The following is a 17,412-nucleotide window of genomic DNA, read 5'->3' as shown; positions in this document are numbered from 1 at the left end:
AAGTGCTAGAAAAGCTAAAAGGTCTTAAAATTGATAAATTTTCAGGCCCCAATGGGCTACATCCTAGAGTTCTGAGGGAGGTGGCTGAGGAAATAGTGGAGGCGTTGGTTGAGATTTTTCAAAAGTCACTGGAGTCAGGGAAAGTCCTGGATGATTGGAAGATCGCTGTTGTAACCCCCTTGTTCAAGAAAGGATCAAGACAAAAGATGGAAAATTATAGGCCAATTAGCCTAACCTCAGTTGTTGGTAAAATTCTAGAATCCATCATTAAGAATGAGGTTTCTAAATTCTTAGAAGAGCAGGGTCGGATTAGAACAAGTCAACATGGATTTAGTAAGGGAAGGTCATGCCTGACAAACCTGTTGGAATTCTTTGAAGAGGTGACAAGTAGGTTAGACCAGGGAAACCCAGTGGATGTGGTCTACCTAGACTTCCAAAAGGCCTTTGATAAGGTGCCACACAGGGGGCTGCTGAGCAAGGTGAGGGCCCATGGTGGTCAAGGTGAGCTACTGGAATGGATTGAGGATTGGATGTCTGACAGAAGGCAGAGAGTTGGGATCAAAGGTTCTTTTTCGGAATGGCAGCCGGTGACAAGCGGTGTCCCGCAGGGTTCGGTGTTGGGGCCGCAGCTGTTCACATTACATATTAATGATCTGGATGAAGGGACTGGTGGCATTCTAGTGAAGTTTGCCAATGATACAAAATTAGGTGGACAGGCAGGTAGTACTGAGGAAGTGGGGAGGCTGCAGAAGGATCTAGACAGTTTGGGAGAGTGGTCCAGGAAATGGCTGATGGAAATCAATGTGAGCAAAGCGAGATCTTGCACTTTGGAAAAAAGAATACAAGCATGGACTACCTTCTAAATGGTGAGAAAATTCGTAAAGCCAAAGTACAAAGGGATCTGGGAGTGCTAGTTGAGGATTCTCTAAAGGTAAACATGTAGGTTGAGTCCGTGATTAAGAAAGCGAATGCAATGTACTCATTTATCTCAAGAGGGTTGGAATATAAAAGCACTGTTGTGCTACTGAGACTTTATAAAGCTCTGGTTAGGCCCCATTTGGAGTACTGTGTCCAGTTTTGGTCCCCACACCTCAGGAAGGACATACTGGCACTGGAGCGTGTCCAGCGGAGATTCACACGGATGATCCCTGGAATGGTTGGTCTAACATATGAGGAATGGCTGAGGATCCTGGGATTGTATTCATCGGAGTTTAGAAGATTAAGGGGAGATCTAGTAGAAACTTACAAGATAATACATGGCTTGGAGAGGATGGACGCTAGGAAATTGTTTCCGTTAGGCAAGGAGACTAGGACCCATGGGCACAGCATTAGAGTTAGAGGGGGTCAATTCAGAACAGAAATGCGGAGACATTTCTTCAGCCAGAGAGTGGTGGGCCTGTGGAATTCATTGCCGCAGAGTGCAGTGGAGGCCGGGACGCTAAATGTCTTCAAGGCCGAGACTGATAAATTCTTGATGTCACAAGGAATTAAGGGCTATGGGGAGAATGCGGGTATGTGGAGTTGAAATGCCCATCAGCCATGATTAAATGGCAGAGTGGACTCGATGGGCTAAATGGCCTTACTTCCGCTCCTATGTCTTATGGTCTTAATCAATGTCATTTTGGTGTATACTACCTGTCACTTATTTCTAATTTAGCTGAAGTTGTATTGTAATATTAAATAAAACATTAAAAGGGCAGATGGTGGTTGTACTGAAATGAGATTGAGAATCAGAGATCAACAATTGCATACTATCCAGATTTTGGGAAGAGAGGAATGGAAGCACAGTACTAGAGAGTTGAGCATTACTTTTCTGTAAATTGAAATGTAAATAACACATTTACTGGAACCTCTGAGTGTTAGACAGTAATAGCTCTAAGAGAAAAGCAGAGATGCAGTAGATCAGATTAGGAACAGTCTGGATAATGAGAGTTATCTCAAGAGTGACATGATGCCTTTTCAAACTGAAAACCATTTGATTGAATTGGCCATGTTACTCCACTATTTAAGAAAATTGACAGAGGAAAACCATAAACTGATTGCCCAGTGACCTTGGCATCTGTTCTTGGGAAGCTATAAGAAACCATAATTGAAGATAGATTGATGATACACATGGAAATTTTCAACTGATCAGAAACAGCCTGTTTGGATTTGTGAAGACTAGGTCATGGCTGGCAAATTTGACTTTGAAAATAGGGATCAAGTAGTGGTCAGATGAATGGAAGAAGGCAAGTTAATAAAAATTAAGAGCCGATGGAGGCCATTCAGCACCAGAAGCCTGCTCATCTATTCAATAAGAACATAGCCAATTTCACTGCGGCCTCAACTTACTCTCCTGTCTCCTCCACAACTCATTGAATCATAGAGTCATAGAGATATACAGCACAGAAACAGACCATTCGGTCCAACCTGTCCATGCCGACCAGATATCCCAACCCAATCTGGTCCCACCTGCCAGCACCTGGACCATATCCCTCCAAACCCTTCCTATTCATGTACCCATCCAGATGCCTTTTATATGTTGCAATTGTACCAGCCTCCACCACTTCCTCTGGCAACCCATTCCACACACACACACCACCCTCTGTGTGAAGTATGAAAAGGTTGCTCAGTAGGTCTCTTTTATACCTTTCCCCTCTCACCCTAAACCTGTGCATTCTAGTTCTGGACTCCCTCACCTCAGGGAAAATACCTTGTCTATTTATCCTGTCCATGCCCCTCATGATTTTATAATCCTCTATAAGGTCACCCTTCAGCCTCCAACACTCCAGGGAAAACAGCCCCAGCCTATTCAACTCTCCCTATATCTCAAATCCTCCAACCCTGGCAAACATCCTTTAAATCGTTTCTGAATCCTTTCAAGTTTCACAACATCCTTCTGATAGGAAGGAGACCAGAATTGTATGCAATATTCCAAAAGTGGCCTAACCAACATCCTGTACAGCCGCAACATGACCTCACAATTCCTGTACTCAATACTCTGACCAATAAAGGAAAGCATACCAAATGCCTTCTTCACCCCTATCTACCTTCGACTCCATTTTCAAGGAGCTATGATCCTTCACTCCAAGGTCCCTTTGTTCAGTAATACTCCCTCAGACCTTACCATTAAGCGTATAAGTCCTGCTGCTTGCTGCCTTACAGATATTTAGATTCTATTAAAATTTCCCATAAAAGACGTCTAGTCAAAGTTGAAATTCTAATGATTGAAAATTATTAGTCTGTTAGAGAAACAGGTGGAAGGGAATCAGGTTTAATGGGAATGTACCCAAAACAGCAGAATGTGACCTGTGCGAAACTGTATTGATCACAAATATTTGGCGTATTTATTAATAAGTTGGATCATCCAAAATTTCAAATTTAATAGAAACTAGACCATAGGCAGTATTGTAAACAGAATCAATGGAAACATGGAATTACAGAGATGATGATAAGTGAATGGGAAAATATGGGACAAGTGCATTTCAGTGTAGATGGCATAAGGTCATTTGGTTGGGATTTATGGCAGATGGAGCATACCATAATACCATGAAGTGTGGGAGCAGAAATAGGCCATTCAGCCCATTGAGTCTGATCCACCATTCAATGAGATTATGGCTGATCTGCTCATGTGTCGGCACAGGCTTGGAGGGCTGAAGGAGCTGTTCTTGTGCTATTTTGTACTTTTTAAATTAGATTCCCTACTGTGTGGAAACAGGCACTTCGGCCTAACAAGTCCACACCGACCCTCTGAAGGGCAACCCACCCAGACCCATTTCCCTACATTTACCCCTGACTAATGCACCTAACTTTATGGGCAATTTAGGATGGCCAATTCACCTAACCTGCACATCTTTGGACTGTGGGAGGAAACCGGAGCACCTGGAAGAAACTCAGGCAGACACAGGAAGAATGTGCAAGCTCCACACAGGCAATCACCCGAGGCTGGAATGGAACCTGGGACCCTGGTGCTGTGAGGCAGAAGTGCCAACCACTGAGCCACCATGCTACCCTGTGTTGTTTGTTCTTTGTTCTTTATAAATCCTCAACTCCACTTTCCTGCCTTTTCCCTTTAACCTCTGATTCCCTACTGTTAGAAATCTATGTCTCTGTCTTGAAACACATAATAACCCAGCCTCTATAGTGCTCAGCAGTAAAGAATTCCACAGATTAATTCTGAGAATTAGATTTGGTTCAACTCAATTTTATTTATAAAATATTTTTATTAGAAACACAATAGCAGCATTTCCCAAATTCACGCAATATTTACTCTTTATTTAACTCTCTCCATATGAAGAGAAAGTGAGGACTGCAGATGCTGGAATACCAGAATTGAAAAATGTGGTGCTGGAAAAACACAGCAGGCCAGGCAGCATCTGAGGAGCAGGAGAATCGACATTTCGGGCATAAGCCCTTCTACAGGAATGAGGCTGGTGTGCCAAGCGGGCTGAGATAAAAGGTAGGGGGGAGGGAATTTTGGGGAGGGGCGCTGGGAATACGATAGGTGGAAGGAGGTGAGGGTGAGGGTGTTAGGCCAGAGAGGGGGTGGGGGTGGAGAGGTCAGGTAGAAGATTGCAGGTCAGGAGGGCGGTGCTGAATCCGGGGGGGTGGGACTGAGATAAGGTGGGGGGAGGGGAAATGAAGAAGCTTCCCCCCACCTTATCTCAATCCCAACCCTCGGATTCAGCACCGCCCTCTTGACCTGCAATCTTCTACCCGACCTCTCCACCCCCACCCCCTCTTCGGCCTATCACCTTCACCCTCACCTCCTTCCACCTATCGTATCCCCAGCGCCCCTCCTCCAAATTCCCTCCCCCCCTACCTTTTATCTCGGCCCGCTTGGCAAACCAGCCTCATTCCTGTAGAAGGGCTTCTGCCCGGAACGGCGGTTCTCCTGCTCCTCGGATACTGCCTGGCCTGCTTTGTTTTTCCAGCACCACATTTTTCAACTCTCTCCATATGAGAAAGGATATTACCCGCAACAATCCACTTGTTTGAGCTGGGTCATTGGAATCATCTTCCTCTCTGACCTAGGGTTCACTCTCTTCCCTGAAGATGGATCTCGCAGGTCAGGATGGATCTCCTCTCTCCCTTTCCAGGTTGTTAGAGCTCTACTGCTGGGCCAGGTTGAGTCTTCATTGAGTCTTCACAGGGTCTTCGCACTTGGAGACAGTGAGGTCTGCAGATGCTGAAGATCAGAGTTGAGAGTGTGTTACTGGAAAAGCACAGCAGGTCACCAGCATCTGAGGAGCAGGACAATTGATGTTTTGGGCCTGAGCCCTTCATCAGGATTCTCACTGGAAGTCTGGCTTCCATATGTGTGTTTTTTATCCATCCTTAGATCTTCTAGAATATTCTGTGGCCTTTGGCCATTGGTTTCATGAACAAGATTCTAATCATCCAATGGGGTCGCACGAACAGCTGTGAAATGCACATACTCAGGTAGTCAAGATGCCAGAATATCTGATCAACACTTCTCCAGTACACAACCTTCAGGCTGGTTGAAACTAGTTCTCCTGTAACTTGTTTGACTTTGGTTTCCACTGTTGTCTGTAGCTGCTGGCTGCTGCTTAATTTAGTTTGGCTAATTTTCTATCTGTCTCAATTTCTCTGGTTGTCGGTCAGTTTTGAATGTCCAGTTTTGGACCCGTTTCCATCCTGTTGATCACTTGAAACTTCTAGTGAAAATGTGATCATGGGCTCAGAACACACTCTTGTGCAGGCATGTATCAAATCTCAGATGGTGAGCTGAACTTACTGAGTATCTGGTTTCCTCACTATACATAGACAAAAATATCTTATACACAAACCATTTTCCTTACACACATAATGAGCCTAACAGGACTTTTTTTACAAATAACTTAATACATAAATTGAGAATTAACCACTATTTATATACATTGCCTCTTTGGCAGTTAGCTGTAGTCGATAGGGTAAAATTGTTTCCGTGCAACAATTTACCTTTCATGATGCAGTCTATGTTCATTAACTTCTTGGCTCCCGCTTTAGGAGCACAGAGTTTGTAGTTAGTTTCAGGATGAGTTCCTTCTTTCAACAAACAAATTTCACTGTGAGAAGGGTGAGGTAGATTAAAGTAAAGAGGATGAACAACACATCCAGGTGTGATAGGAGTCGTACCCATGGGGGTACATGCATGTTTGAGCCCCAGTGCCAGAACTCTTCCCACCAATTAGTCACTTTGTTTTCCCTGGTATCCTTTTGAATTTGCTCTGTCTGCTGAATGACTGGAGTAAAAACTTCATGTGCATTTGCCCATTGTGTCCGGACCGACTGTAATTTTTCTGCTAGGAGTTCAATGCTGGTGTCCCAGTGATTCCATAATGTTTGTCACTGACATTGACAATATCTCACTCCTCATGTAGATGTCTGTGAGCTTGATTCCACCTAACCTGGCTGGTATGTGTGGTATTTTTGGATGTTACATACAAAGATCCCATCCTGACAGTGTTTTCTGGAAGTTGTGATATAGTATTCTCCCTTCCTTCTACACATTGCCCTGGTAGTGTCTGTGTTCAGGCTCTACTTCTCTACAGTACAATTTAGAACAGTGATTGTCTGAAAACCATACAAGGCATGTTCATTTGAATAGGGGCACACGGTGACTTCTTTAATCTGCTGACCTTTATCCAGAGTGGTACTTATGAGCCTTCCCTCTTTCTCAACAGCACATAGAAGGGTGTCATTGTGTTCTAATCATGCTCCGCCTCAGACAATGCCAACATTTTCCATCTTGAAGACTTAGAACCCATAGACACATGGAAACTCTTTAACCAGTCAATATGCAAGGGAAGCAGACCAACATGTGAGACATGGGAATCTACTTTCCTCCAATACATGATAGGGGCAAGCTTTCCAAATATCAGCCCTTCCCCTCACCTCCCAACACATTTCTCTACACCCCTTATAGAGTGAACATGAGCTCCACTATCAGACCCAGATGGGGCAAAGCAAAGGGGAACCTCTTCCACAACCCATGTCACCATCTCTTCAAATGACTTGCTTAATCCATGTGTCACATATGATGCCAATGCCCAGTATTATGTTGGTCACCCAGTTATGGCCTTGGACAAAACATCATTCTTACTGACGTATCTTACAAAGTGTCCCAAATGATGCAGTTGCACAATGTCTAATCTTTTTACATAAGGATCTCAGAGAACTTCTGAATATAATTCCCTATTTTTAACATTATGGTCTCAAATTCATAAAAGTTTTGTACTAACAGAGGCACAAAAACATAATTCAAAGATAAAAAATCAGTTCTAATGAAAGGACATTTATTTATGTTACAGAATATTTCTGCACGCCAAAATCTAGTTCAACAAGGAATTAGAAATCCCTCATGCGCCTAAAAGATCCAACAGTTGCGTTGTAGCCTCCCCAGTCACTGTATCTCCTGTATTCACCAGGTCTCATGAAGTACTGGCGCCCTCTGTAGTTGGGATGTTCATAGAAGATCCAGTAACCGTCCATCACATGGCAGGAGTGGATGTCACGGTAACGGAAACGATCGTAGACAGATGGACAGTCATCCATGAACTCCATCATCTGTCCTCCAAAGTCAGGCTTCTCGTAAATCCTCATTCTGTAGGAGCCTCCTCGGTACTGGAATAGAAAGAAATGAAAGATTTGTGACATAGCTATGTTGGTTTGACATTTAGCAGAGTACATGTTAATGATGGGAACAGAGGATTATAAGAACTGGAGTGAGCCGTTATGCCCTTCAAGCCTGTTCCAACATTCAAGAAGCTTGTGACTGATTTGTGATGTAATCCCATATTCTTGCCTTCACTCAATTTCATTTAATAACTTGGCCTAACCAAAATAACCATTGATCTACACCTACCACTCTTAGCAAGCAGGATAGTGTGCTAAGTTCAGCCTGAAAGACCGAGTTCTCATTTTCTCAACACGTTCCCAATACTCCCCAAAGAGCAGAAATAATTTGGATATGAGCATAAGAGGTACAGTTAGTAAGTTTGCAGGTGACACCAAAATTGGGGGTGTAGTGGACAGCGAAGAGGGTTACCTCAGATTACAACAGGATCTGGACCAGATGGGCCAGTGGGCTGAGAAGTGGCAGATGGAGTTTAATTCAGATAAATGCAAGGTGCTTCATTTTGGGAAAGCAAATCTTAGCAAGATGTACACACTTAATGGTAAGGTCCTAGGGAGTGTTGCTGAACAGAGAGACCTTGGAGTGCAGGTTCATAGCTCCTTGAAAGTGGAGTCGCAGGTAGATAGAATAGTGAAGAAGGCGTTTGGCATGCTTTGGAGAAAGTGAGGACGATGCAGTCAATCTGTAGATAGTCAGAGTTGAAAAATGTGGTGCTGGAAAAGCGCAGCAGGCCAGGCAGCATCCGAGAAGCAGGAGAATCAACGTTTCGGGCATCAGCCCTTCTTCAGGAATGAGGCTGGTGTGCCAAGCGGGCTGAGATAAAAGGTGTGTGTGTGTGTGTGTGTGTGTGTGTGGGGGGGGGGGGGGGGTGGAGTGAGGTAGGGGTGCTGGGAATGCAATAGGTGGAAGGAGGTGAGGGTGAGGGTGATAGGCCGGAGAGGGGTGGGGGCGGAGAGGTCGGGAAGAAGATTGCAGGTCAAGAGGGCGGTGCTGAATCCGGGGGTTGGGACTGAGATAAGGTGGGGAGAAGGGAAATGAGAAAGCTGGAGAAATCTACATTCATCCCGTGTGGTTGGAGGGTTCCTATGCAGAAGATGAGACGCTCTTCCTCCAGGCATCGTGTGGCCAGGATCTGGCGATGGAGGAGGCCAAGGACCTGCATGTCATTGGCGGAGTGGGAAGGGGAGTTAAAGTGTTCAGCCACGGGTTTGTTGGTGCGGGTGTCCCAGAAGTGTTCCCTGAAATGTTCCGCAAGTAGGCGGCCTGTCTCCCCAATGTAGAGGAGAACACATCGGGTGCAGCGGATACAGTAAATGATGTGTGTGGAGGTGCAGGTGAATTTGCGATGGATATAGAAGGATCCCTTGGGGCCTTGGAGGGAGGTGAGGGGGGAAGTGTGGGTGCAGGTTTTGCAGTTCTTGCAGTTGCAGGGGAAGGTGCCGGGAGTGGAGGTTGGATTGGTGGGGGGTGTGGACCTGACAAGGGAGTTGCGGAGGGAGTGGTCTCTCCGGAACGCTGAGAGGGTTGGGGAGGGAAATATATCCCTGGTGGTGGAGTCTATTTGGAGGTGGCAGAAATGACGGAGAATACTTTCCTTTATTGGTCAGAGTATTGAGTACAGGAGTTGGGAGGTCATGTTGCGGCTGTACAGGACATTGGTTAGGCCACTGTTGGAATATTGCATGCAATTCTGGTCTCCTTCCTATCAGAAAGATGTTGCAAAACTTGAAAAGGTTCAGAAAAGATTTACAAGGATGTTGCCAGGGTTGGAGGATTTGAGCTACAGGGAGAGGCTGAACAGGCTGGGGCTGTTTTCTCTGGAGCATCAGAGGCTGAGGGGTGACCTTATAGAAGTCTACAAAATTATGAGGGGCATGGATAGGATAAATAGACAAAATCTTTTCCCTGGGGTCGGGGAGTCCAGAACTAGAGGGCATAGTTTTAGGGTGAGAGGGGAAAGACATAAAGAGACCTAAGGGGCAACCTTTTCACGCAGAGGGTGGTACGTGTATGGAATGAGCTGCCAGAGGATGTGGTGGAGGTTGGTACAATTGCAACATTTAAGAGGCATTTGGATGGATATATGAATAGGAAGGGTTTGGAGGGATATGGGCCGGGTGCTGGCAGGTGGGACTAAATTGGGTTGGGATATCTGGTTGGTGTGGACGGGTTGGACCCAAGGGTCTGTTTCTGTGCTGTACATCTCTATGACTCTAGTCTATTATTCTAATTCCTCTCTATTTTACCTCTTATTCCATTATACAGCGTCAAACCTCCATCACACCCAAGACAAACTCTAATCTCTCATCAGACTAATGATAAGGCCAGGTTAAAACCTTCATGACAAAAGCAATCGAAAATGTTTTGTTTTGAATTCAACTGTTGGGGAAGACATGGCTTAGCTCAAGTCTCAGTGGACTCGGAAGTCAAGAAGATGATTACTTATCATGTTTGTTTTTATAGATAAATGCCATTGCATTTTCATTGCTTATTTGATTTGAGGCATCTCTAAACTTTGCATCAACTACGAGGGGAGTAGAAGATAACCTTGGCAGTTTGCTTCAGTGCAATGTTTCCGTGTGAGTTAGTTGACATGTGGTGCCAGCCTTAGCTTTAAATAAGTTGTTCTCTGATACAACTTGATGTGTTTTCCCATTATTTTAGTGCCTACTTTATTGTAATTATTTATGAACTCTACATATTGCCCCTCACAAGTGACTTTTCATTGGGATTTTGTTCAGAAATTGTCCCGAATGATCACCATTTGAGAAGACTGAGAAAAAATCCATCCATCAGTCACACCTTCCCCTTGCTCCTATCAAGGTAATGGCATTCCCATTCATTTTTCATCGATGATCAATCAGGATAGTCCTGAGGTACTTACTGAGATAACATAACCCACCAATTTGCAGGCTACAATTTCGAATTCAAATTAAAATTTCAATTAATTATCAATGAAATTCATTGCATGGAAATATGAATTGAAAATCACTACATTTTTCTTGAAATAAATAATTAAACGGTCCTTTCCAAATATAAGTCAATTGACAAGCTCATTTCATCTGAAGGACAGTCAATTTATGACTCACATATTGGTAACTGCGACATGACCTGACACAGTCATTGAATCCCATCCAGCGCTGGTAGTCAGGATACTCTCCCCTGGTCAGAACATACTGGTATCCCATGTAATTGGGTTTCTCATACAGCACCCACCAGTCACTCTCAACACGGATGGAGTTACAGCGGCTGAAGTAAGGGGACAGGTCGGCACAGTCACTGCTGCACTCATAGTGCCGCCCCTGGAAGTTCCTGTCCTCGTAAAAGATGATCTGTGAGGAAAGGAAATGAAACAAACTATTTGTATTTTCTGATGAATCATGGATAAAATGTAAATAATATCAGAATCTACCTCACCTTTCCCATTTTGAGCTCACAGTGATATAGCAGAGCCTGAACATGCTCTCACTCTGGGTGTTCAGTATTTATACCTTTCAGAGACAGTTGCAGAAACTGCCTTTGTAATTTTAAACAATCTCAAGCACAGATCAGCAAAAATAAGCTAAAATGTGTTACAGATATTTCAGCAAATCACCTTCATTCAGAATAATAGGAGTGATTGGCTCTTTGAGTTTTGCTTTCATGTCATTTTGATTTGTCCTGCAAGAATAAAAAGGAACAAAAGTCGAGGGACCCTAGTTATACTCAGAATAAAATACACAAAACATTGAACTGTGAACTTTGCTGAATTGTCATAAGCCAGACAACCTTCTTTTGTTCATTAGCTATTACACACACAAGTAGAAAAGAGGTGAATCCTAGTCACATTGACTAAACATAAAGTTAGACTACTATTCTGACTTTTTATGGCTTGCAAATCAGCAACCATTAGGTGATGGTTCATTGTCACCTCTTTCAACCCCTCCACTATTCCCATGTACGCACTTAGCCAGCATCTCAACATCTATTCTTTGTAAACTCTAACGCATCTACCCTGCCTTCCATCCCTCTTGAGTTCAATAACTCACATTTACTTCCAGTTTAGCACCATCTCAATTTCAAAATTCTCAATTTGTTTTAAATTATTCCATATCGCCCATCCCTGACATCCCCTTATATTACCATGCAGCAAAAGGATGGAATTTGAGCATAGTTTTCATCTTTTATTTACAGCCATATTATGCAGCTACAAACCTACAATCACAAGTAAATCCCCAATTACTGTCTATCATCTGAATGCAATTCAATACAAACTTAACATGCAATTAACATATTTTTGTCATGCAGCTCCCTAGTTATCCAAGATGTCCTTGTGTGCTCCCTATTTTGGAGTCTTGAACAGACTTAGTTTTACTTCCTCCACCCATTTGAAGCTGGTCTTCAACTGCTTCGGTCATGAATTTGGAAATTCCTTGCTAAATCACTCCTTCTCTCCACAACTCTCTGCTCCTTCAAGAGGTTTTGTGAAAGTTAATTCTTGGATCAAGACTTTGATCATCTGTTGTCGTATTTCCTAAGTGCTTTGATGTCCAATTTTGGTTGATAATATTTTCAAGCATGTGAACTTAACTCCATATTCTTTCTATATGGTATATATTTTCATAACAATATCTTAAGATCTAAAGAAACTTAAAAAAAATTCAAATTCCTGATATTTGAAAATAAACTCAAAATGCTGGGAATGCTCAGAGTGTGGCAGCATCAGTAGAAAGAGAAACAGCATGATATGACACCTTCTGATTCTTGTTCACTGAATTAATATCTTAAGAAACTTGAGAAAATGCTCATTTCTCAGTTACGATTGAGAAGTAAGTGTGAGAGATCTATGAATTAATACTCCTACAGATCTGAATAAAATTCTTTAGCAGACAGTTTTTCATGCTGGCATCATATATTTCTGCAGCACTTATAGAGAATTATTTTTAATTGTACAGTAATTTGATAAATTTCACCGAAATGGTGAGCACCTAGGGTTCAGTCTTTATATTTGGCAGAACTAATTATGGCTACAAAATAATGGTGATATTGCTGGCATGGTATTTGAGCTCAATCAATTTGGAACTGTCTAAATATGGTGAATTGGATGGAGGCTGAGGACCATCAAAAATCATGCTGCTGTGAAAATTATTTCTCTGGGATTCGGGCACAAATTGCCTTTTTAGTAATATCAAGAGCATTTATGATACAGCCTGACTGTAAAATATTCATGATGCTGATGAAGGGCTTTTGCCTGAAACGTCGATTTCCCTGCTCATCGAATGCTGCCTGACCTGCTGTGCTTTTCCAGCACCACTCTAATCTTGACTCTAATCTCCAGCATCTGCAGAACCCACTTTCGCCCTGTAAAATATTCACATGTCATGAAAGACTGTATATAGATTGAACTGAGAAGCTACTGAAAACTGTAACATAATTAATTGGCACACCGGAGTGGTGGATTCATATTTTTATTTAAAAGAATAATGTGGAGTGAAGGAAATGGAAAGCCCAATTTAGATTAGATTAGATTACTTACAGTGTGGAAACAGGCCCTTCGGCCCAACAAGTCCACACCGCCCCACCAAAGCGCAACTCACCCATACCCCTACATCTACCCCTTACCTAACACTACGGGCAATTTAGCATGGCCAATTCACCTGACCTGCATATCTTTGGACTGTGGGAGGAAACCGGAGCAAACCCACGCAGACACGGGGAGAATGTGCAAACTCCACACATTCAGTCGCCTGAGGTAGGAATTGAACCCAGGTCTCTGGCGCTGTGAGGCAGCAGTGCTAACCACTGTGCCACCGTGCCTGCCCTTAATAGAACGTGTTTATTTTCTTAATGACTATTCCTGTCACCTTGTGATATTTTCCACTTCCGCCAGTACTTGGTGACAGGTATGGGTTGTTTTTACTCTGTCTTGGGCCTACCTAGAGATTATTGGTACAGGATTCACCACCATTGAGTGTCTACAGAGGAAGCATTGTTATTAGATGGCAAATAGGTTTATTGCATGAGAGCAATGATTACAATTCTATTTCATCAAGTTCAATTACCAGGATTTTAAGAAATGGGTATAAATAGATCTTCTCCCTCTGAAAGCTAGCACAATCCAATCAACTTCTGAGCAACGTGGCTAAGGGAAGATGTGTGGCAGAATTTTAGCAAGATCCATCTTGATGTCAAGATCATCTGGCCATGCCTCATACCCTTTTTTCAAGCAGCACGAGAGTCTTGCTTAGGAACGACGGATTTCTAAGTGACTCTCATTATTATTTGTTAAATATCTATTGGAGAAAGTGAGGGCTGCAGGTGCTGGGAATCACAGTCGAGAGTGTGGTGCTGGAAAAGCACAGATGGTCAGGCAGCATCTGAGGAGCAGCAGAATCGACATTTCAGGCAAAAGCCCTTCATCAGGAATGAGACTTGTGAGCCATGGGGGTGGAAAGATAAATGGGAGGAGGTGGGGCTGGGGAGGCAAGGTGGCTGAGAGTGCGATAGGTAGATGAAGATGGGGGTGATGGTGATAGGTTAGAGAGGAAGATGGAGCAAATAGGTGGAAAGGAAGATGGAAAGGTCATGAGGATGGTGCTGAGTTGGAAGGTTAGATCTGGGATAAGGTGGAGAGAGGGGAAATGAGGAAACTGGTGAAATCCACATTGATCCCATGTGGTTGGACAGTCCCAAGGTGGAAGATGAGGTGTTCTTCCTCCAGGCATCGGGTGGTTAGGGTTTAGAGATCTGCATGTCCTTGGCGGATTGAGTTTGGGGTGGAGTTGAAGTGTTCCGCCACAGGGCGGTAGGGTTGGTTGGTGTGAGTGTCCTGGGGATATTCTCTGAAGCGTTCTGCCAGCAGGCGTCCTGTCTCCCCAAGTAGGGGAGATCACATCGGGAGCAACAGATATAGTAAATGACATGTGTGGAAGTGCTGGTAAAACTCTGATGAATGTGGAAGACTCCTTTTGGGGCCTTGGATGGTGAGGTCGCAGGTTTGCAATTCCTGCAGTGGCAGGAGAAGGTGTCGGGAGGGAAGGGTGAGGTTCTGGGAGGTGTGGACCTGAAAAGAGAGTCGCGGAGGGAATGGTCTTTACGGAAAGCAGATAGGGGTGGGGAGGGCACTATATCTCTGGTGGTGGTGTCCATTTGTAGGTGGCATCTGCACCAGCTAACCCCACTACCCTGTGCCTGAGCACTTCAACCTCCCCTCCCACTCTGCCAAGGGCACGCAGGTACTGGGCCTCCTACATCGCCAAACCCTTACCACCTGACCCCTGGAGGAAGATCACCTCATCTTCCGCCTTGAGACTGTCCAACCACATGGGGTCAATGTGGATTTCACCAGTTTCCTCATTCCCCCCCCCCCCCCACCTCATGCAGATCCAACCTTACAACTCAGCACTGCCCTCGTGACCTGTCCTACCTAACTATCTTCCTTCCCACCTGTCTGCTCCACCCTCCTCTCTGATCTATCACCATCACCCCCACCTTCATCTACCTATCGCACTTTCAGCTGCCTACACCCACCCCCTCTCAACCCTATCTGCCTCCCATTTATCTCTCCACCCCCTTGACTCACAGGTTTCATTCCTAATGAAGGGCTTTTGCCTAAAATGTCAAATCTGTTGCTCCTTGGATGCTTCCTGACCTGCTGTGCTTTTCTAGCACCACACTCCCAACTCTGTTAAACATCTTAAACAATTTGTCATAAGTTGCAATCATATGAATTAGCCCTTGAGAAAACTCGACATGGAAACCAAAGAAGCTTTTTAGTGAATTCAACTCTAACTTGCTCAAAATGACCTCTATGGTGGACACCATACACCTACTTCTAAGGCACCTCTGTGGACAATATTGAAACAGAACCCCCACATCCAAAGCCATTGGATCTGAGATGCACCTGGCTCTATAAGCCCTTATGGCACATGTCCAATTCACTTGCAGGAAATTCTTCTGCACTTCAATGCTGCAACTTGGGCTACAAGTAAACTATGTGTTCAGCAACACACTCCCAACTCACAGATTAGGACAGGTTACATCTCAGCGCTTTTTGCTTGCTGTCATAACACTCACTCACAGGGTCACTGATCTGATAGGACAATAACACTTAATCCTGAATCAAACACAAAATCATTTGGATGTCCATTATCATCTCTCTGTCATGTGGTTGGCTCATTCTCTAAGAGGGTCTTGACTAATTTCTCTATTGGAAGTACCTCATCAAATACGGGTATGTTTTCTAATTGTGGTGCATAATGTACTGTGTGGACCACTCTACATATGGAACAATCAATACTTCCAAGTTTCTGAAGCTGTGGCTCATTTTGCATATCTTATGGAAATAGCCTAGAGTTTTACAAATGTAGCTTTCTTTAGCAATGGCTGGATATTATCTGTGTCTGGGAGGTCTCATTATCCCACAGACCTGCCTCTGGCTTTATGCATCAGGTGCCTGGCTTCTTCTCTGAATAGGCTTCTCAGGTTGCTCTTTAGAGTGCCCATATCTTATAAAGTTAATAAAATCTGCTTCCTTCTTAACATCGTGCTAGTCTTTTCATCTCATGCTCTGTCTGTGAGTCTTTTTACTTTCTGCTTCCAGCAAAATTTTGAAATAGCTTCTCCAAAGTATATTCTACATTTGACTGTAAGACATCTGACAAAAGTTCATGAAGAATTCCAACAACAATTCTGTCACTTATGAATTCTGACTTCAAAGCTCCATATTCACAACTTTCCACTCATTAGATTAGATTACTTACAGTGTGGAAACAGGCCCTTCGGCCCAACAAGTCCACACCGCCCCGCCGAAGCGGAACCCACCCATACCCCTACATCTACCCCTTACCTACACTACGGGCAATTTAGGATAGCCAATTCACCTGACCTGCACATCTTTGGACTGTGGGAGGAAACCGGAGCACCCGGAGGAAACCCACGCAGACACGGGGAGAATGTGCAAACTCCACACAGTCAGTCGCCTGAGGCGGGAATTGAGCCCGGGTCTCTGGCGCTGTGAGGCAGCAGTGCTAACCACTGTGCCACTGTGCCACCGTGCCGCCCTATAGAGGTTATTGATGAAATTGTTTATGGAATCTTCTGGAAGCTGAACTCTTCTTGAACCTTTTTCATTCAAGAATTTTACTTGTTCTTAAATTGAAGTAATTGTGAGAAGGGATAATTTCTGGAATATCTGATTAAGGTAAAGCTTTTAAAATATATTCAAATGTTTCTGTGCTTTCTTTGAAGCCTTGACTGTTGATAACACTATTCCTAAAGTATCCATTGAATATACTGTAATAGTGTATTCATTTGCTCACTCTCAGTTTGAAAGCAGACCTTTCCCCTCCTTGGATGGAGTGAGAGAGGTGACAAGAAGGGTACATGATTGGGTGAGTTGGCTTTGGCAAGGTGGCACTCTCCCCTTGCCTTCAACCCCTGACCCCCTCTCCCCCAACACTTGTTATGGACAAGGTCAGACCACTCAAAACATTCTTAAGCAGGCAGCCCATACCATAACTTTGCAATTTATTTCGGTAATCGATTGCTGGGCAACTTGCTGAGATATTTGCATCATCAATAGTCACAGGTGAGGTGCTGGAAGAATGGAGGTTGGCTAACATGGTACCACTATTTCAGAAAGGTGGTAAGGAAAAGCTAGGGAACTACAGACTGGTGAGTCCAAAGTCGGTAGTGGGGAAGTTGTTGGAGCGTATCCTGAAGCACAGGATTTACATCTTTTGGAAAGGCAAGGACTGATTAGGGATAGTCAGCATGGCTTTGTGCATGGGAAATCATGTCTCACAAATTAGATT

General features: G+C 43.9%; 1 protein-coding gene across 1 annotated transcript; it reads right to left on the bottom strand.

The window, feature by feature from the left end:
• Positions 1–7,256: 7,256 nt before the first annotated feature.
• Positions 7,257–11,101, bottom strand: LOC140482015 (gamma-crystallin S-1-like). The gene is made up of 3 exons (XM_072578843.1): positions 11,036–11,101; positions 10,708–10,950; positions 7,257–7,605 (listed from the first exon to the last, which is right to left on the bottom strand). Exons 1-3 carry the CDS (start codon positions 11,042–11,044, stop codon positions 7,330–7,332), a joined length of 528 nt encoding a protein of 175 aa, XP_072434944.1. The 5' UTR covers positions 11,045–11,101; the 3' UTR covers positions 7,257–7,329.
• Positions 11,102–17,412: the final 6,311 nt, after the last annotated feature.

The sequence above is a fragment of the Chiloscyllium punctatum genome, chromosome 10, assembly GCF_047496795.1.
Source record: "Chiloscyllium punctatum isolate Juve2018m chromosome 10, sChiPun1.3, whole genome shotgun sequence".
NCBI classification, from domain to species: domain Eukaryota; kingdom Metazoa; phylum Chordata; class Chondrichthyes; order Orectolobiformes; family Hemiscylliidae; genus Chiloscyllium; species Chiloscyllium punctatum.
This window is presented reverse-complemented; position numbering and strand designations above follow the sequence as displayed.

Coding starts and splice junctions, on each gene's coding strand:
- LOC140482015 (XM_072578843.1), bottom strand. Junction 7,606..10,707: donor CATGTCGCAGTTACCAATAT/GTGAGTCATAAA, acceptor TTTCTATTCCAG/TACCGAGGAGGCTCCTACAG.